The 24,141-nt window shown below is 42.9% G+C and overlaps 1 protein-coding gene across 1 annotated transcript in view; it reads right to left on the bottom strand.

Moving 5' to 3' along the window:
• The window catches only part of CRKL (CRK like proto-oncogene, adaptor protein), a 32,753-nt gene extending 11,356 nt beyond the window's left edge, over positions 1-21,397 (bottom strand). The window contains exons 1-2 of the mRNA XM_012776677.2: positions 20,552-21,397; positions 8,074-8,539 (exon numbers count right to left, since the gene is read on the bottom strand). Coding sequence (XP_012632131.1) covers positions 8,074-8,539; positions 20,552-20,862 — 777 coding nt within the window. The 5' untranslated portion in view covers positions 20,863-21,397. The remainder of the gene's footprint in view (positions 1-8,073; positions 8,540-20,551) is intronic.
• Between the last annotated feature and the right edge of the window lie 2,744 nt (positions 21,398-24,141).

Raw genomic sequence — 24,141 nt, 5'->3', positions numbered from 1 at the left:
CATTATCCTTCAGAGCAGTTACTTGGTTCAAGAGGACTGCTTACTGGTTAACACTTCTTGTGAAAATACAGGAATTTTATTTTAGGATGGGCCAGTGGTCCAAGGTATCACAGGCCAGTATGCTGTGATGCAAGAGAATGTGGGTTTATAGAAAGGAAGAAGTATTTCTATTTGCAGATGATATATATAAATTTCCAAAGTTTCCACAAGAAAGACATTAGAGCTAATAAACGAATTCAGCAAAGTTGTAGGATATAAGATCAATACACAAATGTCAGTTGTATTTCTTTACACCAATACTGAACAATTAAGAAAGTAATTCCATTTACAATAGCATCTAAAATAACAAAAATACCTGGGAATAAATTTAATCATGGTTTAAGACTTGCAAACCAAAAATTATAAAGTATTACTTAAAGTCCTAAATAAATGGATGACATCTGTGATCATGGACAGGAAGACTTAATATTATTAAGATGTTGGCCAGGTGTGGTGGCTCACAACTGTAATCCTAGCACTTTGGGAGGCTGAGGCAGGAGGATCACTTAAGGCCAGGAGTTCGAGATATTACTAAGATGTCAATACTACTCAAAGTAATCTACAAAATTCAGTGCAATCCCTTTCAAAATTCTAACAGGCTTTTTTGCAGAAAATGGAAAAGCTGACCCTCAAATTCATACAGAATTTCAAGGCACCCTGAAATAGCCAAAAAAAAAATCAAGAAAAAGAACAAGTTGGAGGACTCATACTTCCTGACTTCAAAGTTACTACACAAAGCCACAGTAATCAAAACTGTAGTACTGGCATATGGGGAAAAATATAAAACAATGGAATAAGAGTTGAGAATTCAAAAATAAGCCCACATATCTATGGTCAATTGATTTTTTTTTTTTTTTTTTGAGGCAGAGTCTTGCTCTGTTGGCCAGGCTGGAGTGCAGTGGTGTAATCATAGCTCACTGTAACCTCCAAGTCCTAGGGCTCAAGCCATCCTTCTGCCTCTCAGCCTCCTGAGTAGCTAGGACTGCAGGTACACGCCACCGTGCTCAGCTAATTTAAAAACATTTTTTGTGGAGACAGGGTCTTCTTCTTTTTTTTTTTTTTTGAGACAGAGTCTCACTTTGTTGCCCAGGCTAGAGTGAGTGCCGTGGCGTCAGCCTAGCTCACAGCAACCTCAAACTCCTGGGCTCGAGTGATCCTTCTGCCTAAGCCTCCCGGGTAGCTGGGACTACAGGCATGCGCCACTATGCCCGGCTAATTTTTTTTTTTATATATATATATCAGTTGGCCAATTAATTTCTTTCTGTTTATAGTAGAGACGGGGTCTCGCTCTTGCTCAGGCTGGTTTTGAACTCCTGACCTCGAGCAATCCGCCCGCCTCGGCCTCCCAAGAGCTAGGATTACAGGCGTGAGCCACAGCGCCCGGCCTGAGACAGGGTCTTCTATGCAGCGTCTTGCTATGTTGTCCAGGCTGGTCTCAAACTCCTGACCTCAAGCAATATTCCCGCCTCAGCCTCCCAAATTGCTGGGATTAGAGGTGTGAGCCACCAAGCCCAGCCCAACTGATTTTTAAATAGGGTACCAAGTCCATTCAATGGAGAAAGACTATTCTTATCAATGAACAGTGCTGGGACAACTGGATTTCCACATGCAAAAGAAAGACTTTACCAGCCTGAGCATGAGTGAGACCCCATCTCTGCAAAAAATAGAAAAATTAGCCAGGTGTCATGGCTGGCAGGCATCTGTAGTCCCAGCTACTCAACAGGCTGAAGCAGGCAAATTGCTCGAGGTCAGGAGTTTAAAACCAGCTCTCGCAAGAGCGAAACCCCGTCTCTACTATAAATAGAAAGAAATTAATTGGCTAACTAATACACATAGAAAAAAATTAGCCGGGCATGGCAGCAGGACTGCTTGAGCCCAGGAGTTTGAGGTTGCTGTGAGCGAGGCTGACGCCACGGTACTCACTCTAGCCTGGGCAACACAGTGAGACTATGTCTCAAAAAAAAAAAAAAAAGGCTGAGATAGGAGGATGGCTTGAGCCGAGGAGTTTGAGGTTGCTGTGAGGTATGATGATGCCACTGCACTCCAGCCTGGGCAACAGAGTGGGGACCATCTTTAAAAAAAAAAAAAAAAAGACACAAAACCAGAGATGTAATCCAAGGACTAGCGGTTTCAAAATGAGGCAAAGACAATCCAAGAAATTCCAACAACACAATCACAGCTGACACCAATGGAACAAACAGCAAGTATGTTGAGGGTGCTGGTTAGCTCAAAGAACTCTGAATATCATTTAAAAAAAAAATACTCCCTCAAAGGGACATTGGTACTTTGAGACGGCAGTGTGCCAATCTGCTCATCTGCTGGCAAATTAATAAATTACTCTTTCAAAACAAACAAAAACCCCACAACAAACCCTCAAAAGAAGAACATGCACCAAAGATAAAAGGATGAAAGGATACTTTTATGCTGATAAGGATACCTAAGTGTTCACCAAACACACTTAGGCAAACAGGAGTAAAGAGTCCAAGACTGATCTCTTGCTGTACAGAAATTACACCACAGGACACTGGAAGAATGAGGGTCAAGCCTCTTGGGTTCTGTCAAATTGGGGAAGATGGCAAATTCTACAAACCGTAAAACTGTGACTTGAAATCAAACCTGGACAAAATTCTAGATACAATTAGCAACAGATGGTTTGTGAGGATTTAAATGGGAAGCAGAGCATCTGGAAGCAGCATGGACACACCAAGAACAAGTCATGCCAGACTAACCTCCCTGTCTTTTAATGGATAACTGAAACATAGATCAGGATGGGCTGCATAGGAGGATTTTAAAGTCACTAAATATGAAATGTCCAAATTCAAATCAAAAGTGTAGTTTATAAGCAAAAACCAGTGAGCAAAAAAAAGGGGGGGGGGAGTAGAGTTTACTGCATCTCAAACAAGAAGCAGTACAATTAATCCCAGTACTTGCCCAAACTATTAACACAGTTTTGCCACGTTAATGGTAGCTTGTTTATGTCAACAGTGAAGAGCCTATTGACAGAGTGGCTGTGAAATCAAGAAAGGAATTTTCCACAGCTTGTTGAGAATTACATCTTTTTATTTTTGAGACAGAGTCTCACTCTGTTGCCCAGGCTAGAGTGCCGTGGAGTCAGCCAGGCTCACAGCAACCTCAAACTCCTGGGCTCAAGCGATCCTCGGGCCTCAGCCTCCCGAGTAGCTGGGACTACAGGCACATACCACCATGCCCAGCTAATTTTTTTTCTATGTATATTTGCAGTTGGCCAATTAATTTCTTTCTATTTTTAGTAGAGATGGGATCTCTCTCTTGCTCAGGCTGGTCTCGAACTCCTGAGCTCAAATGATCTGCCCACTTTGGCCTCCCAGAATGCTAGGATTACAGGCATGAGCCACTGCGCCTGGCCTAAGAATTAAATATTTTTCCTCTCAAGAAGTGGTCCAAAGCCTGGAAGTCAGTGGTAGTCAGTTGGTGCAAGGTCTGGTGAATACAATAGATGACAAGAGAGTTTCCAAGTCCAGCCTCTGTAGTTTGAGCAGCCTGTTTGTGTGACATGTGGTTGAGCACTGTCTTGTAAGAGGATTGGCCCGTCTCTGTTGACCAATCTCTAATTGAAGAATCCTCATCGTTTTAACCAAGTGGTTGCAGGAGACAACTGCTATAATTGATCAACCAGGTTTCATGAAGCTATAGTGGATAATACTAGCACTGGACCACCAGACACCATTAGCTTTTTTTGGATGAATATTCTGTTTGTTTTTTTTTGAGACTGAATCTCACTTTGTTGCCCAAGCTAGAGTGAGTGCCGTGGCGTCAGCCTAGCTCACAGCAACCTCAATCTCCTGGGCTCAAGTGATCCTGCTGCCTTAGTCTCCTAAGTAGCTGGGACTACAGGCATGTGCCACCATGCCCAGCTAATTTTTTCTCTATATATTAGTTGGCCAATTAATATCTTTCTATTTTTTTTTTACTGTAGAGACGGGGTCTCGCTCTTGCTCAGGCTGGTTTCAAACTCCTGACCTCAAGTGATCGACCCACCTCGGCCTCCAGAGTGCTACCATGCCGGCCTCCAATTGTTTTCTTAATCCACACCTTAGGGGAATGTTCAATTAAAGCTTCATTTAGACAACTGGATACAAATTTTCATAAAGCAAACACTCATGGGTGTGCGTACCCAGGGTTAAGTACAATACTAAAGATGCTAAGAAAATTCTTCCCTTTCTTTTCTAGTCAGGAAAGCATACTGGAACACAAGTAAGAATATTATGACAGGGAAATCAAGTGCTTATTCTAAATTTCAAAGTCAATATGCCATCATAGGGATATTGAAAAAAATAATGAAAAGGTAAAATGCCTAAAAGCTTCAGAACTTCCATCAGTTGTGAGAAACAGGCTATTTCATGCCTCAAATGAAGGCAATGCAAGAAATTGTTAATTTCCTCAGCTTTGTCCTTTGTGATATGTGTTAATCTTCTCAACTTCCCTGGCTTTGTCTTTTGCCACTTTTGCTCAACATGCTCAGCGTGCCTGCCTTTCTATAGCTACTGATGTTGGTCATCTCCTCCAGGAAGCAGTTCTTGATCAGTACCCACCTACTCTCCCATCTCTTATCACCATCTCCACCTTCCCTCCTACTCACATTACTGGTTTCTGTGTCTATTCTTTCATTAGGTGGTAAGCTCCTTGGTGGCAGGACCCTAGCAGGCACCCATAGGTTGACTACATGAATGGATGACTAATGGAAAATATAAACGCTTAAGAGCCAGGTTGCCTTTTAAGTTAGAATCAGATAACTTAAGTAACTTGCCCAAGATCACACCAGTAATAGCCAGGACTTGAATGCAGGTCTGTGCTATGTCCTTAAACAACTTCCTTCTTCACAGTGTCAGAGAATGCAACGTTGAGTACAGGTATTTTATTACAGCACTCTTAATTCTCTTCTGGTCAATGATCTTTTGGAAAGGGCTATACTGCCTAAAACTCAACTTGAGAACATTCTTGTAAGTTTGTGACCTACTTAAAAGAGCCTTTCCAGTCCCACTACACCAACTGTACCAGAGAGCTCTGCTGTTTTCAAGGACTGGGGACACCAACACAGATTCAACTCACATGGATACCAAGTGTTCCCCCTTGCAAATCAAACCCCAGGATCAACTAACTTCTTAAAAAGAAGTGAGCAAGAAAGAAAAATGGCCAAACACAGACTTTTTTTTTTTTTTTTTGAGACAGAGTCTTGCTTTGTTGCCCAGGCTAGAGCGAGTGCCATGGCATCAGCCTAGCTCACAGCAACCTCAAACTCCTGGGCTCAAGCAATCCTCCTGCCTCAGCCTCCCAAGTAGCTGGGACTACAGGTATGTGCCACCATGCCCAGCTAATTTTTTCTCTATATATTAGTTGGCCAATTAATTTCTTTCTCTTTATAGTAGAGATGGGGTCTCGCTCTTGCTCAAGCTGGTTTTGAACTCCTGACCTCGAGCAATCTGCCCACCTCGGCCTACTAGAGTGCTAGGATTACAGGTGTGAGCCACCACGCCCGGCCCACAGACTGGTTTAAAAGTATCTATTTACTTGCAGGAATATTCTTTCAAAAATCAAGTTTTATGAAAAAATCTTATGAAATAATTCAAGGAATAAAGTTCATGTAAGCCTTCATCATTCTCTGTAATACTATCAAGGGAAATAAGAAAGCTTCAATTATTGGCACATTTTGTCCTACTTGTCTTACTGTTTCTCATTTTAATTTTAAGACTTTTCCTGGTAACCTAATTGCAAAAGTCCCAAGAGTTGTTTTTAACAAGATCAGAAAAGCATAACTATCCTAACATCTTTGGAAGACAACACAATCATAGAAATATTTACTTACTATAGCCAAAAATCTCATTTAAATATACAGAAAGAGAAATACCATAAAGTGGAATTTGGCAAAGGTCTATTTCTCAGGTTCTATTTATAGTCTTGCAGTGAAGCACCAAACAAAACCTTTGATGAAGCTTATATGGCTAGGTTAGCATCATGAGGCTCAGGTGTGGAGACCTCGCTGTGGGGCCTGAGAGGCTAGGAGAGCTGTGTAATAGGCAAGTATGTGGGTTATCTTAAAATATACACCATGAACCAGGCTTCCTCCCACTCCTGGCCTCTCCTGGACACCTACGTACCTATTCACTCATCGAGCTCTAAGTGATCCCCCTCTACGACACCTGGTATTCTTCCCTACAAAACCCCTGTGCATTCCCCAAAGGAAACACACACCTCACAGCCAGAGGTCAAGAGGAAGGTACCTGATATTCTCAATGGTGCCTCAACCCCCAAGGTTCTCACCTTGGTGTGCCAACAATCAGCTGCCTAACACACGAGTCCTACTCACTCTCTAAAACCTAGCTCCCTACTCTTATGCTGAGATGACAGATGTGAAAATGCCTCAAAAGGCTGAAATCATGATGCAAATGGGAGGGTATTAAGAGCCCAGAGTACTCTGTGTTATCCTAAGGCACTGAAGTGTGGACCAGGTCAGCGGTGTGTACTCGTGCAAGGGCAGGTCTGTGTAGTGCTGAGAAAGCTGGAAGGCCTGCGCTGCCAGGACTCTTTTATCTGTGGAGGCAGCTTCCTCTGGTTTCTTTACTGTTCTGGGGAGAAGTATAAAAGTACTGGAGCCCTCCCCAGGCTCTGGTGCCTGCCATAAGCCTCAGGTGCTCATTCTTTCCTTACAGCCAATATGAGAGGGAGACAAAGTCATGGACTCTGAAACAAACCTGCCGGTGTAGTTCACTCAGATACTACTCCTGGTCCAAGAAAACTGAGGACAACTGGAAAAATATACATAAAACAAATTATAGCTAACTTTCATCTGTGGGCAGGCTGTTCTGTGGGTTAAGTTTTGCTTTTTTGAAGCAGGAGACTTCTTTACTTCATCCTTCTGTGATGTACTTGGGCTGTCTCTCAATCCTCCTCTATTTTGACCTTTGGGTGAATACACAGAGATCAATCACTAACTTAATCTCTGTTTCTCTGACATATATGCAATTTGATAATGCTAAGGAAGATTATCCTACTGTGTAATCATATTATGATACTTACATAGCAGTTTGTAGCTTACAAAATATTTTCACAAGCATTGTGTTTGATCATCACAATAGCCTCCTGAGGAAAGCATAACAGAGTAATGTGCACTCTATAGGTGAGGGTGGAGAAGCTCAGAAATGAAGTGATCTCTCTTAGGTTAAACAATAAATGAAAGAGCTAAAATTCCTAGCACCAAATTCCATGTTCTGATACAAAAACATTCAGGACCCACCGCACTGTACACATTTTTAAAATTTTTTCTTATATATTTTTTAGAGACAGAGTCTCACATTTTTACCCAGGACAGAGTACAGCAGCACAATCATAGCTCACTGCAACCTCAAACTCCTGGGATCAAGTGAGATCCTCCTGCCTCAGCCTCCCAAGTACCTGGGACTATAGGCACATGACACCATGCCTGACTAATTTTTCTATTTTTTTTGGTAGAGACAGGGGTCTTACTCTTGCTCAGGCTGGTCTCAAACTCCTGGGCTCAAGCAATTCTCCCACCTTGGCCTCCCAAAGTGCTAGGATTACAGGAATAAGCTACTGTGCCTGGCCATAAAAGGCAGTTAATGTTTAGTTAGTTTAGTTAGAAGAAAATGACTTGGTAATTAAAACACCCATGAAAGTTCTCTTTCATGCTATTTTCATTTAAAAAATCTATTTTTTAGGTAAGGGCTGACATATTTTAAAGTCATTCCTCTGCCTATTTCAAGGTCATGGGTCTTCCTTAACTATCATCTTTATTTACTGGAAAGAAAACCAACTACTATGAGACTAAATCTATGAGACTCTGGGAACAGGCTGAGAACTTGGGAGAAATAAATAAGAAACGGCAAATGAATCATGTGAAACACTAACTAGAGCATCTGCCAAAATCACCTAGCTCTCTAATTCCCTTGAATATAATCTTAAATGAGCAGAAACGAAATTAAAACTAAAAATGAAAACCAAATGTCAAAGGACCCCCAAAACCATCTTAACAGATTTTACCTCTAATGCCAAGGCAGTCTTGTCGTAAGCACAGGGTACTCTTTTCTGGATTGCTTTCGCAAAGACAGGTCCGTTCTGTGTGGATGGCAAAGGGTTGATCGCTGCTCCAGGAGTACTGGAGACTGCAGGTAGAGGAGTTGTGGTCTGAGGTTGAGCATATGCATGAGCAGGTTCCGGGATCCCATAACTGTTGGAATTCCTATTTCCATGCTTTCCGTGTGGTGAGGACCTAACAAGCTTTTCAACATAAGGGACAGGAATCATCCCAACCCGGCCATCCTTGTTCCGGGCACTCCACCACTGTTCTTCAGGCTTCTCAATTATCACTAGGATCTCACCCTTTTTAAAGGGCAGGTCTTCGGCATCATTCCCAGGAAAATCATATAGAGTCCGTACATATTCCAGATTTTCTTCTGCTGTAGGCAGGTTAGGTGCTGAGACAGATCCCATTGGTGGGCTTGGATACCTTAAGAGAGAAAGAAAATTACTCTAAGAGAAAAATCTTACTCGATGCCAGTGTCTGTCAAAGTTCTTAATTAACCACTCTGCTCTATAATAAATTTTCCTTTCTATAGTCTCAGTAGTTAAGAAGGTTCTGTCATTTGTAGTTTCTGTAGTCTGTATTGTAACAAAAGTTGCTATCCAGAATATACCTTTTTACATTACATGTCAAGCGTATACACACAAAACACATCCCATTTCTGTTTTACAGGAGCCTTTTGTTTATGCAGAGATACTTGCTCTGAATTTATTTTTAAAATCTCAAGTTCAGTAGCTGCTTTCTTTGGACTCTTGTCACAACCATCACATACTCTTCCTCCCAGTCCTAATCTATGGCTCACACCCCTGCACACTTCCCTGGACACACACACACAAGATGACTAAGGCCTCTGTCTCTGGTCCCTCAAAATATAAAAACGAGAAGTCTAGGCTGGGCATGGTGGCTCACGCCTGTAATCCTAGCACTCTGGGAGGACAAGGCGGTCGGATGGTTCAAGGTCAGGAGTTCAAAACCAGCCTGAGCAAGAGTGAGACCCCCATCTCTACTAAAAATAGAAAGAAATTAATTGGCCAACTAAAAATATATAGAAATAATTAGCCAGGCATGGTGGGCATGTCCTAGCTACTCGGGAGGCTGAGGCAGGAGGACTGCTTGAGTCTGGGAGTTTGAGGTTGCTGTGAGCTAGGCTGACATCACGACACCTCTAGCCTGGGCAACAGAGTGAGACTCTGTCTCCAAAAAAAAGAAAGGAAAGAAAGAAAAAGAAAAAGAAAAGAGGACTTATATGCTTGCCAAATTAAAAATATTACTCCCACATTTCATCTCATATAGGAATTACCATCTAACTATCAAAATGAATGCCCGTTAAAAGTTTCAATGCAAAACTCACAGGCAAGAGCTCTCATCTAAGCATCAGTCCACAGGCACCACCATCACCTTTGCTGTGCCTACAGATTCAATGTGGATTTGTCAAGTGCCTTGTAGAACGTACTCCAAGAGTAAGCTACAAAAGCACAGTTCCTGCTCTCCAGCAACAACTCATCTGTAAAAGAAGTACAGAAGTCTCTCTTCACCTAAGAAATGTTCACAAAAGCTGCAAATACAAAATACAGCAAGGTTTGGAAAAAAACGATTGGTTTTTCTGAAGTACAGAATCTACACTGTATTAACAAGTCCTGGGCTTCATCCAAAAATTCTGCACCTGCTTAGGAGGTGGCTTCACTTGCAGGACCAACACCAGAGCCAGGTTCTCAAACAGCCCCGAGAAGTATACTAGGATAGGATTTGCCTGTTCAACCACTGACCTATGATTTCAATTTCTTTTATATTCAATTAGCTCATGGTCATTTTCCTTGTTCCTCCTTTTTCTTTCTTTCCCCCAAATAGTGATCTAAAAAGTAATTTATATTACAAGGTGATCTCCTATGTTGAAGCATTTTAATTAAAAAAATTTCATTTATAAAATTTTTCACCATATTACAGTATTCAGTTAAAAAAAAGGAAACAAAAGAATAAAAATCCCATAGTTCCTGCCCTAAAGAAATTATAATTATCCTTCCTTCCTTCCGCTCCCCCCCCACTATCTCAGTTTATGGCTTTATTTATTTTTTTTTCTTTTAGAGACACAGTCTTGCTTTGTTGCCCAGACTAGAGTGAGTGCAGTGGTGTCAGCCTAGCTCACAGCAACCTCAATCTCCTGGGCTCTAGCAATCCTGCTGCCTCAGCCTCCCGAGTAGCTGGGACTACAGGCATGCGCCACTATGCCCAGCTAATTTTTTCTATATATATTAGTTGGCCAATTAATTTCTTTCTATTTATAGTAGAGATGGGGTTTCGCTCTTGCTCAGACTGTTTTTTTTTTTTTTTTGAGACAGAGTCTCACTTTGTTGCCCAAGCTAGAGTGAGTGCCGTGGCGTCAGCCTAGCTCACAGCAACCTCAATCTCCTGGGCTTGAGTGATCCTCCTGCCTCAGCCTCCCGAGTAGCTGGGACTACAGGCATGCGCCACCATGCCTGGCTAATTTTTTATATATATTTTAGTTGGCCAATTAATTTCTTTCTATTTTTTTATAGTAGAGACGGGGTCTCGCTCTTGCTCGGGCTGGTTTTGAACTCCTGACCTTGAGCAATCCGCCCGCCTCCGCCTCGGCCTCCCAGAGTGCTGGGATTACAGGCGTGAGCCACCGCACCCGGCCTATGGCTTTCTTAAAACATAGTCTTATAGGTACCTGTATTTTTCTGCCTGCTATCACATCACAGGTGTTTCCACACATTCTCATGATCACTTTTATGGCAGAGTCACATTTCATTCTGTGAGCCTCCTGCAATTAATGCCCTGGATATTATTTTTTTCCATTTCTTTCTATTCAATCATCAATATTACAAATGCTTTTGAGCATATTTTCCCTATATTAGACTTTTAATAAAACCCAGACTTCCAGAACCGGAATTACCAGATTAAAGAACATGAACTTTTTATGGTCCTTGGTACACACTGCCACACTGCTTTCTAAAAGGCAGCCTTCACAATGTGGCAAAAACTTACATCTTTTTAAATACAAATAACTAATTTCATAATAGTCAGAATACCATAGTTATTAGGAGCATGATTTAAAAACTCAAAAGGCCTTATTTATTAACAACTGTATAACCAAGAACAAACTGCTTAATATCAGTACCTAAAAAATGGATACAAGGCCGGGCGCTGTGGCTCACGCCTGTAATCCTAGCTCTTGGGAGGACGAGGCGGGCGGACTGCTCAAGGTCAGGAGTTCAAAACCAGCCTGAGCAAGAGCGAGACCCCGTCTCTACTATAAATAGAAAGAAATTAATTGGCCAACTGATATATATATAAAAAATTAGCTGGGCATGGTGGCGCATGCCTGTAGTCCCTGCTACTCGGGAGGCTGAGGCAGAAGGATCACTGGAGCCCAGGAGTTTGAGGTTGCTGTGAGCTAGGCTGACGCCACGACACTCACTCTAGCCTGGACAACAACACTCTAGCCTGGACAACAAAGCGAGACTCTGTCTCAAAAAAAAAAAAAAAAAAAAAAAAAATGGATACAGAAGTAGTAAGAGCAGCAATAGTAACAATGAGTTAGTATTTATTAGTTATGCCAGGCACTGTTTGCAGTCTCTGAAGACGAGGTAGATGCTGTTATTATCCCCATTTTACAGATGAGGAGCCAAAGAAGAGGTTAGATTTGCACTTAGGTTGCCTGATTCTAGAGGCCTCACTCCTAACCTTTAAGCTAACCAGCCTCAGCGACAAACGCTGCATCTTTCTGGTATATGAGAATTAATGTCAAAATGCATGTGAAACATTCACAATTCCTGACAGCCCTGAGCATCCAACTGGCGAGCATGAAAACACATATACACCCTTCAAGTACACACCTGTTTTTATTTCAAGAGCCACAGAGATTCTGTGAAAAGTATGGTGAGTACCCATATAAATATCCATTTATTAAGAGCACAATCAGTTCCATCTCAGATCCTATTCAAGGGTATTTTATTTTTTGTATAGTTAGAAGTTAAAAACAGTTTGGGGGCACATTTTCTCAGGACCTCTTAAAGCCATGTGTTCCAGGCCGTCACACATATTTGGCTCAGAATAAACCTTTAAAAAAAAAAAAAACAGTTTTACAACACAGATCATGAGGACACAACTGGCACAGCTTTAGTGCAGATTAACGCTGATGAAATCCATTTACCCAGGTATCCATTGGCCCTACTATGTAACTAAGAACTAGGGGACAAAAAAATTGAATAAAACAAAGTTTCCTCTCTTAAAAGACTTAAAGGCAGCCCCCTTTGAAGTGGAAAGATATTGTTGAGGGTGGGTTTATATATTTGGTGCTACATTAGAAACTGACTAGAGCCCCTAAGATTCAAATGCTCTCTTTCCCAGCCTCCCCACAGCCCTCAGTGCTGGTTCCCAGAGGCACAGACCAGGAGCTCTGTTGGCCAAGGCCTTCTAGAGGTCAGCAAACTTCTGTAAAGGGGCAGGTGGTATGGACTTTAGGCTTTGCAGGATACATATGGTCTTTGTTACATATTTTTTTTTTTTTTAACAACCCTTTAAAAATGCAATATAACCATTCATAGCTCCAATACACCACACAAAAACTATCTGAGTCCGGCCCAGGGGTCTGAAAACTATAGCCTGTGGGCCATTTGGTCCATTGCATGCTTTTGTAAATATAAAGTTTTTTTCTTTTCCTTTTTTTTTTTTTTTGAGACAGAGTCTCACTTTGTTGCCCAGGCTAGAGTGAATGCCATAGCATCAGCCTAGCTCACAGCAACCTCAAACTCCTGGACTCAGGCGATCCTCCTGCTTCAGCCTCCCAAATATAAAGTTTTTTTTTAGAACATAGCTAAGGCTGGGCATGGTGGCTCACACCTGTATTCCCAGCACTTTAGGAGGCTGAGGTGGGAGGATTGTTTGAGGCCGGGAGTTCAAGACTAGCCTGGGCAACGTAGTGAGATCCCCATCTCTACAAAAAATGTAAAAACTAGCAAGGCATGGTGATGCACACCTGTAGTCCTAGCTACTTGGAGGCAGACAGAAGTATCACTTGAGCCCAGGAATTAGAGGCTACAGTGAACTATGATGAGGTCACTGTACTCTAACCTGGGTGACACAGAGAAACCCGCTATGTAACCCCCCCAAAAAACACAGCTGATCCCTCTCATTTATGTATTGTCTACGACTATTCTTTGCTACAAGAGCATAGTTGAGTAGTTAGAGACTCTATGGCCACAAAGCTTAAACTATTTACTATCTGTTCCTTCATTAAAAAGTTTGCTGGCCCTTGGTTTAAATCCCTGGGTCAAAGAAGCAGAGGGTGCTTTTCAACTTCTCTGCTACCCCAGCCAGGGGGATATGTGTACAAATTTGATAAAGATGGAAGATGTTTATACTTTCTCCACTACTACTGCTACAGTGACCTTGCATTTCCTGATTTATCATTTGAATACATATCCCTAAATCTGACACCAAATCAGTCTCACAGCCACACCCAGACATAAATTTAAAGCCCTCTACCCCATATTCTCAAACTCCTTTGCTAATTAAAATCCTCTGCAAATTACACATTGGTTTCACTGAAGAGATAAATACAGGATGCTGCCATGTCAAATATCCTGCCCTTTCAATTAGAACCCACTGCCTAAAGAATTGCTTCTCAATTATTTCAATTTGTTCCTTGAGCAAGACTAAAAATAGTGCCCTCCCCAGCTTCCCTTTAAAGTCTATCCAAATAAGACAGTACAAGGAAGCAAAGAAAAAAAAATAAAGTTTACAAATAAAGGGTTTTCCAAGCCCATTCAAACACCCTAGACTCATGTGTCTCACTCTCTTGTGCCTATGGTCCATGGCACATTTTGAGCAGCAAGGCCCTGATTAACTAACTGGTAATTGGTTTTTCTTATTTAATAATATAAACCTCTCTCCTCTTTCTTTTGGTTAAAAGCATTCTCAGCTTCATGTATAAACCATATATAAAACATCTTTTTTTTTTTTTTTTTGAGACAGAGTCTTGCTTTGTTGCCCAGGCTAGAGTGAGTGCCGTGGCGTCAGCCTAGCTCACAGCAACCTCAAACTCCTGGGCTCAAGCAATCCTCCTGCCTCAGCCTCCCGAGTAGCTGAGACTACAGGCATGCGCCGCCTCCATGCCCGGCTAATTTTTTCTATATATATTAGTTGGCCAATTAATTTGTTTCTATTTTTTTTATAGTAGAGATGGGGTCTCACTCTTGCTCAGGCTGGTTTCGAACTCCTGACCTCAAGTGATCCACCGGCCTCGGCCTCCCAGAATGCTAGGATTACAGGTGTGAGCCACCTCGCCCAGCCTAAAACATCTTCTTTTTAAACCAGGAGTGTTACTATCTTCTAAGCTAAAAATCTGCTTATTCATGCTGAAGCACCAATACAATCACCTTCTGGAGAAATGGAGTTCCAAGGGAACTGGTAACGTTCTATTTTTTTTTAAGAAGGTACATGAATATTTAAGATTTTTATTTCATACATGTATGTGTATATATATAAACTCATTTTGTATGTATGAAATATATCACAGTAAAAAGTAAATATATCATTGGCAGAAGAATCAATTCCAAGAATACTTGCTAAGTATCTCTCTAGTGAAACTGCTTCAGGTAACCAACCACTCAGTTGTATCTGATACCAAGGTCCCCTCCCATCCACCCCTGGGCATTCAGGTCACCACTAATGGCTCTACTATGTCTGTAGCTGTCTCTCCATTTCTTTCCACAGCTCATTCCTCTTCTGCCTGCTTATTCTGGGTGATTCTGTCTAAGCTAAGACTCTAAGTACTCAGCCCCCATCTCTCTTCTCAATAACAAACCCATCAGATTGCTAACCATCACCTGGATTCCAGAAAGCTCCTCAAAGATTCTCCAGATTGAAAACAATCATGCCCTCAACCCTAATCCTTTCTCTCCTCTCAAAGGTACCACTCAATCCTCTCTATAGTCCTTCTCCCATCTTCTACGTACAACTGCCCTGCAAACACTGCCAATCTCCACTTTATATTCCTACTGCATTTGATCTTAGTTCAGCTTCTCATGGTCCCTCTCCTGTAATGGCCCTTAATTAGTCCCATCCTCTAGACCTCCATCCTGTTCCACACCAGAGCATTTTCTAAGAAGTAAAACTGATCACAACAATTCTCTTTTTAAAACCTTAGATGGCTCCCACTGTTAAGCTCATTTACAAGGCACAGGAGGCCCTTTATATGTTAGCTTTACCCTTCCTTCCTAGCTTCCCGCCCAACACTCACATTAATTACAACTCTGTGCCTTTCCCAGCAGGCACTGCCACTACCTCTTCTACCTCATATAACTGTTCTCATCCTTCAAGACTAAGTTGAAAGAGCACCTCCTCTTTCAAGCCTTCCCCCATCCCTTAAGCACAGTTGATTATCCTTGTTTTAAAGGTCCCATGGTATTCTATTTTAATTTTTCAATAGCCCGAGGTTCTCAAAGACAAAAACTATGATTTATTCCCATTATATTATATACCCATAGTCTAGTATTGGGCTTTAGTATACAATAGGCCTCAATATATTGAAGCATTTCCCATGCCTATTTCTATTCTATTTTGCTTGTGAAAGCACAAAAGCCCAGGCATTCCAATTATCTAACCCTGGTTTAACTCTGTCATACAGATCTGGAGAGATCTGCTTGTCACTTGGTGAGCTGTTGAAGCCTCTTCATCTCCCCACTCTTTCCATGGTCATTCCAGGTGAGCTGCCCCACACATGGCAGCCCCACCTTACTTGTTATGATCCTAGTTCAGGATAATCTGAACTCCCACTCACAAACAGGATCCCTTGGCCGAGCCCAGTCTCTACTAAAAATATAGAAAGAAATTAACTGGCCAACTAAAAATATATAGAAAAAATTAGCCAGGCATGGTGGTGCATGCCTGTAGTCCCAGCTACTTGGGAGGCTGAGGCAGAAGGATTGCTTGTGCCCAGGAGTTTGAGGTTGCTGTGAGCTAGGCTGATGCCACGGCACTCACTCTAGCCTGGGCAACAAAGCGAGACTCTGTCTCAAAAAATAAATAATAATATTACAAACAATATAATATCTTATGTTTATACTCATATAAAATGGAGGCAAAACCACCAATAGGATTTCTGTGTATGAAACGATTTGCAATATAAAAATTAGACCCATGTGCAGAAAGAGAATCCTTTAGAGTCCTTCAAAATAAAGCTACCCAGCAAGATACCTTTTTTTTTTTTTCTTTTTTTGAGACAGAGTCTCACTTTGTTGCCCAGGCTAGAGTGAGTGCTGTGGCATCAGCCTAGCTCACAGCAACCTCAAACTCCTGGGCTCAAGCAATCCTCCTGCCTCAGCCTCCCTAGTAGCTGGGACTACAGGCATGTGCCACCATGCCCGGCTAATTTTTTCTATATATATTAGTTGGCCAATTAATTTCTTTCTATTTTTAGTAGGGACAGGGTCTCGCTCTTGCTCAGGCTGGTCAAGACACCTTTTGTGAGTTATATATTTTTTTGTGAGTTACATTTAAAATCAACCACAGGAATATCATAGACAAATACAAAAAGCAATTAATAAGATAAACCCAGAGGACACAAAGTTACAAATATACCAATCCTCCTTGTATCTTCCCTTTCCCTTCCACCCTCTATCCACCAGCAACATCAATTTTATCTCCACAATAAGCATCCCCTAGTCACAGCTCCACAGTCACTATCAGTCACCATGATTTTGCACCTGGCCTCCAAACTGTTCTTATGACCCCCTTTCTCCCTTTAAGAACCACACTCCCAGCAATGGTCTTTCTCACCTCGGGACATTTGCATAAGTTTTTCCCTAGGCCTGGAAGGCTCTTCTCTACCCATCGGACCAACCTCAAAGCTGATTTATTCTCTACCCCATGTCTTAGCTTTGCGTATTCTCTGACCACACTACTTTAGGTAGGTACCTTCAGTTACATTCTCTCAGCCTAGGATTATTTCCTTCATAGCATTTATTACAAGAGTTTGTGGGCCGGGCACAGTAGCTAACGCCTGTAATCCTAACACTCAGGGAGGCCGAGGCGGGCAGATCGCTTTAGGTCAGGAGTTCCAGACCAGCCTGAGCAAGAGCGAGACCCCATCTTTACTAAAAAAAAATAGAAAGAAACTAATTGACCAACTAAAAAATATATACACAAAAAAATTAGCCGGGCATGCCTGTAGTCCCAGCTACTCGGGAGGCTGAGGCAGGAGGATCGCTTGAGCCCAAGAGATTGAGATTGCTGTGAGCTAGGCTGACGCCAGGGCACTCACTCTAGCCTGGGCAACAAAGTGAGACTCTGTCTCAAAAAAAAAAAAAAAAAAAAATGTTTGTGTTTTTATTTGAGACAGAGTATCACTGTCGCCCAGGCTGGAGTGAAGTGACGTGATCATAGCTCACTGCAGCTTTGAACTCCTGGGCTCAAGGGATCCTTCTGTCTCAGCCTTCTAAGTACCTGGGACTATAGGCATGCAACAACACGACCACCTAATTTTTCTAACTGTAGTGATGGGGGTATCCCTGTTGCCCAGGCTTATTTTTTTCTACTTTTTAGTCTGCTTCTCCACTAAAATGTAAGTCCCATGATCGAGAAAGTACATCTTTCCCAATATCTACACTGGGTTACAATTCTAAGTATCTGACTGAAAATGTAAAATTAAAAATCATAAACCATTCCAATAAAAAGGATAAAACTAGAATAAAACAAGCACTAGTCCTTACATTCAGAGGAAGACACTATAGTTATCAACTTTAGCTATGCAAAAGTTAAAAAATGAACTATTAGGTAAGAGGCATGAAACTCTGACTTTAAAAGCTCAGTTTTGATGTCTGAAAAGTTAAACCACTTAATTTATCCTACATGAAGAAGCATTACATTATGTTTTCTACTTGGCCAAGGTTCTAGTAGCCATAAGCTTTAAAGACTAGTAACATGTCAAATCTAATCTCAAACCAATTTCTCATGAAAAAGGAAAAAAAAAAAAAAAACCCACGTCAAACCTAATCAATGAAAGTCAGGTTTTGGAGTGGCAATTCAAAGACTCAGTTTAACAAAGTAAATCCAGTCAGGATCTAATTCAAGCAGCACTGCGATCTCTTTCAGAGATACCAAGGAAAATGAAACACTAAATTACAGCAACATGGGGGTGGAGGAAGAGGGCAGAGCAGTAACAAAACTGGATGCATGGGGCAGGGTCAGGGAAAAGACCTATTATTTGTGAGGGGACTAGAACAACAGGTAGGCTTTCAACAGATGGAGAGTGAGGTATAGTTATACAGTCACTGAAGAGCCAACAGCTGGAGCAAAGGTACAAAGTGTGAATAGGTAAGGACGGGTACCAGGGAAAAGCGAGCAGCCTTCCGGAGCTGCAGTGATGGAAAGGCAAGAGAGGGCAAAGACAGAAAATTACATTTGGTGTCTGAAAAGACACATGTATGGAAAATCTGGAGTCGATTTTGTGGCTAATGGGAAGCAGCATATTCCTTTTCCTCCCTCTAAATGGGGATTGAGCAATTAACTCACATTTTTTGAAACAGCTGTATTATTTGTGCCTGTCACCTCAATGTAAGCTCATGCCTTGCACACATCACGGCTCAATAAAGGCCTGATATTAATTATATAATTCACTTTCCCGAATTAGAGAATTTACTTAAACATATTACAAATCTCATTACAGTGGGTTCAATTCCTTATACCAGAATTAAATTGTGCTCAAAGGTGACTGCAACTCCCACCACCTGCTAGAAACTACAGGTTTCACCAATCAGATTCTTGGCCGTCCTGGTCTTTGTTATACAGTACTTAATTTATAATCGCTTTCTCCCTGTTTTTAAAGTGCATTTAGTTCAGTAGCTAAGCTTATAGTCATTATATTGCCATGGCTTTGTTTCTTTTCTATCATTATCCTACAGAAGCAACACTCATGATCTAGTTGGTATCCTTAATTAATTACAATGGCTTTTAATGTTTAAAATTTGGAGTTAATACTTTGTCAGTAAATCTATAAAGTAAGCAACATCTCATCCTGAAAAATCTACATGAACACTCTGTCCTTTTAAATTAGATGTTTAAGAAACAAACTAGGCAGTGAAATACCTTTTTACTTGAAAAATTCTAGGCAATTTTTCAACTCATATTTGACATAATTTAATAAAAGAAACCTCTGATAAAATACTTAAGGCAGATTAAAGCAAATAAATAAAAGAATACATTTTGGCCGGGCGTGGCAGCTCACGCCTGTAATCCTAGCACTCTGGGAGGCCGAGGTGGGCTTGAGGTCAGGAGTTCGAAACCAGCCTGAGCAAGACCCGTCTCTACTAAAAATAGAAATTAATTGACCAATTAAAATATATATATACAAAAAGTTAGCCGGGCATGGTGGCACATGCCTGTAGTCCCAGCTACTCCGGACGCTGAGGCAGGAGGATTGCTTGAGCCCAGGAGTTTGAGGTTGCTGTGAGCTAGGCTGACGCCACGGCACTCACTCTAGCCTGGGCAACAAAGTTAGATTCTGTCTCAAAAAAACAAAACAAAACAAAACAAAAAACCATTTTACTTAGAAAAGAGAAGGCTTGATGACCAGAGTCACTTTGTGTTAACTTTAAAATAGATATTAAATCATTAGGCTTACTACAAAATGCACATATAAAACTGAACTAGGATTAAGGCGAGCACCATTCAAACTTCTCTCTTAATATTCTAGCCTTATTCTTTCTTGGAAATTAACCAAATTGATCTCTAGTCTATTAATGGTCCACCTTGTGGAGGGAAATATTTTTTTAAAAATTCAAAAACTGTGCTTGCTGAAGCCAATGCACCTTCTCTTTTCATTGTAATTATTATAAAAGAGGTGGTGTCTGGCCTGCTTCAAACTTGGCACCAGAGTATCAATATACAGTTCAGAAAAAATTTCAGCTAAAGGTTTTTGTTTCTAAGGGCTAAAAGCACTTTCATTTGGCGACTGTTCCAAAGATTGCAACCCGGGAGCTCTTAACCTGTAGTTCCAAGGACCTTGCTTGAACGGTGTGGAAACGTGTGTATGTACATTCTGGGGCGGAGGACGAGGGTGGGGGGATTCCCTCGCTATCTTCAGATTCTCAAAGAAGTCCATGATCCAAGAAAGGTTTTTTAACCACCACCACCACACCGCATTAGTATTATAGCTAGATAGGTAAAGCAAGAAAAGGCAAGAAGCACGCATTTAACCATGCAATCACCGTTAAACACATTTAAAACGCATCCTCTCATCCTGTGACCCAGATCCTGGCACTGGCCTTCCCTTCGGAATGCCTTCTGGAAAATAATCTGATTCAGAGTGGGGGGGAATGGGTTCAAACCTCCCACTCATACACACTCTTCGACCGATCCCCATTCTCGATGTTCTCAGGGTGGCTGCAAGCCCGACAAGGGCGGGCACTCGCGTACCTGGGCGCAGGCTCGATGAGGGTGGTGGTGTCCAGGTAGTGGATCTTGTAAAACTCCAGCAGGGCCGGCAAATGGTCGAACTCCTGATCCCCGATCTTAAATCGGCGGTTGGGCAGCGAGTTGATGATGTAGTGGGAGACCCGTGAGTTCTCGGAAACCGACAGCACATAGTCCCCGGGGCAGGTGGAGGAGTCGCGGACTAGGAACATGCCGTGGCGCTGGCCCTGGAGCCGGGTCTGCGCCTCCTGGCGAGAGACCGGCCCCATGTACCAGGCGGAGCGATCTGAGGAGTCGAACCTGGCGGAAGACATGGTGTCGGGCCGGGGGCTCTGCAGCGGGTCAGGGCGGCGGCAGCTCGCGCCTGCTCTGGAAGTCTTTGCCCGGCAGACGGCTTTGAGGCCGAGGAAGGGCCTCTCAGCACACCTCGAAGCACGCTTAGAGGGTTGGGCCAGCACCTTCCTCACGGCTCCGGGCCCGCAACATCCTCCGCCGCCGCCCGCCTGCTCCGGGGCCGCCTCACGGAGAGAGCCGGGCCGAGGAATGCGGGTAGCGCCTGGGGCTCCGGGCGGGCAAAGCTGAGCCGCAGCGGAGGCCGCCTGGGGATTCTCGGGCTGCCCGGCGTACCGTGGATGCCTCCAGTGACTCTCGGCCTGGAACGCGCCGGGTCGGCAGTCCCACGGGTCTTCACTGACCCCCGCAGTCGCGCGAAGCACCGAACTCGTAGGAGCGTCGCGCCTCCGGAGTGGTTCTGCCCAACCCGTTCCCAATAGCCACAGCAACAAAATGGCGGACGCGGGAGAAGCTCCCGGCCACCTCCCCCTCCGCTCAGCGCGCTCCGTCCGCGCACGCGCAGGGCCCCGGCTCCCAGCGGCCGCCGGGGCCCTCCCGGCGAGACGTCACACAGTGTAGCCAATCAGGAGCACGATCGAGGCTGTCCAGGCTTGCGCGGCCCGCGCCCGCTCCCGCGTTCCGGGAGGCGGGTGAAGAGGCCGCGGCGGGCACTCCCTTCCTGGGCCGCGGTGCGCCGCCTGGGGCGCTGCCGGTGTCGGGTCTGCCTGCGCTGGCAGGAAGACAGCTGGAGCCGAAAAGGAGCGGCTTTTCGAAAATCTGCTTCTGGGAACAAAGCGTAACAGGCAGGCCGAATCGCAGGCCGAGGAGGCGTGGCACTGAGGTGACCTGGCCGGCCGAGGGGCCCAAGGGATACTCAAAGGCGGACAGGCCCCGATAGGCCGAAGTGGCTCAGGAAGGGGATGACCCCGGGGCTGAGGTGACCCCCAGTTAGGTGACTGACTGGGTGACGTAGGCCCGAGGTAGCTTGATAGGCTAAGGGACCTCGAGTAGCTACATGACCCGACAAATAGGTGTGTGTGTGCGCATTGAAGGTTAGATTGACAGGATCAACTAGTCAAGGAAGTCTACAGCCTGGAGTAATGTGGCCATTTGCGGGTCCGAATTGCTGCAAGTAAAATGCAAACGCCTCTCGGGCGTGGCCCGAAGGCTTGTACACTCCCGATTCTGCCTGCTTCTCTGAGTTAATCTCTCATTCTCCCTTGCTTACCCAGCTCCAGCCGTGACCTCCTAGCCTAATTCCCTCTCACTAGAGTGTAAACTTTGCTACCCCAAACCAAAATGGAAATTTTAAAAGAGTAGGGATCTTGTCTGCCTTGCTCATCTTTGTCTTGCCTGCCTTGCACAATGTCTGGCTATGAGTTGATGCTCAAATATTTGTTGAATGAATGACTACTGAGAAAAATCACCGGGCTGTTGGTGTCGGATTACCGGTAGCAATACCCCTGGAACTGGACGGACAACATGTCCAAAAGGGGAGAAGCAGGCAGAAGAAGCAAAACATATATAGACCCCTCTGACAGTGGAATTTCATTTTGGCCATTTGTACCCCTAAGTTAAACATATCCTAGATTGTAGGGTGATAAGTGATGTCTATCCTAGGGTAAGCTAAAGGGGAAATATCAAGGTCTAGTGCCTTTTGTGACTCAGCATAAGCAAGTTTTCATCTTCCCCAAAGATGCTTTCATATTGTATTAATATTAGTCTCAGGTGCAACTCGAATAGCATAGAATTTGAAGCTGACTGCTTGTGTTTGAATATTGGCTCAGTCAGTTGGGCCAAGGAACTTGGGCCAGTTCCTTGATCATTTCTGCCTCATCTGTAAAATGGGGATAATAATAGCATTTACCTCCTAGGTTGAAGTAAATGTATTAAACAAGCTAATACATGTAAAGTGCTTAGAATAGTAGCTGGCACTTAGTAAGCATCATGTATGAGTTTTCCATTATTATTCACTCCTTCCCGGGCCTCTGCCTCCATAGCCTAAAACTGTGAGCAGTGGGTTGGTGAGGGTGGAATCAAAAATCTCCACTTGGTTTTCTAACTACTTTTCACTTCTGGATTTGCCATTTTGTCATCACCCAGTCCTTGCCTGCCCTTCTCCAGATCTGGCTTCTATCCTTGCTTTGACTGAACTAGGCTTTTGAAGGTTGTCAGTGATCCCCGTTGAAACTACTATCCTCCTTGATCTACCTGGCCATTGTGTTTATATTGAAAATCTCCTCTTTCTGGAAAGACTTTTCTTTCTTAGCTCCTGTGACACTAACATAATTTTCTTCTACCTTCTACCTCTCCAAATGTACTTTCTCCGTTTCTTTCTGTAGCACTTGTCTCTGGTCTCTAAATGTAGAAACTCAGTCCTTCACCTCTTTAGTTTTTCCTTTGGTTGGCTAATAATTATGAAGGAGTTAGGGGTCACTTCTCTGGTGACTCCAAACATGTATCTTCTAAAAATAGAACAAAAACTGACTACATGACTACTGTGCAAACATTGTGGTCACGGCCTAAATTTGTTATCACAGTCTATTGTAATTGTATATAAATATCTTTTCCATCCCAATCTGAGCATCTTGGGGGCAGGCTGTAGTGTTATTTATTTGTTTAGAGACAAAGTCTCGCTTTGTTGCCTGAACTAGGGTGCAGTAGTGCGATCATAGCTGACTGTAACCTCAAACTCCTGGGCTCAAGTGATCCTCCCACTTCAGCCTTCTGAGTAGCTGGGACTACAGGTGTGTGCTACCACGCCTGGCTTATAGTGTTATTTTTTGTATTCTCAGTGCCTATCACAGTGCCCAGCACATATAATACATACTTAATAAATGGTTTTTGAATGTAGATGAATAAAGATAGGAAGAAGCCAGAGAAAAGTAAAAATTTATTTTAGCAAAGATAAGGTGGGGGGAGGAGGGCATGGGCAATATAAGTAACCTTAACACTTGTACCCCTATAATATGCTAAAATAAAAAAATAAAAAAAAAAGATAAGGAGTCTGTGTAATTGTTTTCTGTTATTAGCATAATAAATGTTATTAAAATATATATATTTGAAACTAAACTTTATTAGCTCCATCTGTTTCTGCTTAATCTTTCCTTTGGATTGAACTTTGCCTTTCAGCTTCTCCTTTCAGTAGCATCACTGTTATCCTAATTCACAGGCTCAAAATCTTTAATTAATTTCTTTCTATTTATAGTAGAGATGGGGTCTTGCTCTTGCTCAGGCTGGTTTCAAACTCCTGACCTCGA

This window comes from Microcebus murinus, chromosome 22, assembly GCF_040939455.1.
Source record: "Microcebus murinus isolate Inina chromosome 22, M.murinus_Inina_mat1.0, whole genome shotgun sequence".
NCBI classification, from domain to species: Eukaryota; Metazoa; Chordata; class Mammalia; order Primates; family Cheirogaleidae; genus Microcebus; species Microcebus murinus.
Note: the sequence above shows the minus strand (reverse complement) of the source record. Positions and strands in the feature narration are given on the sequence as shown.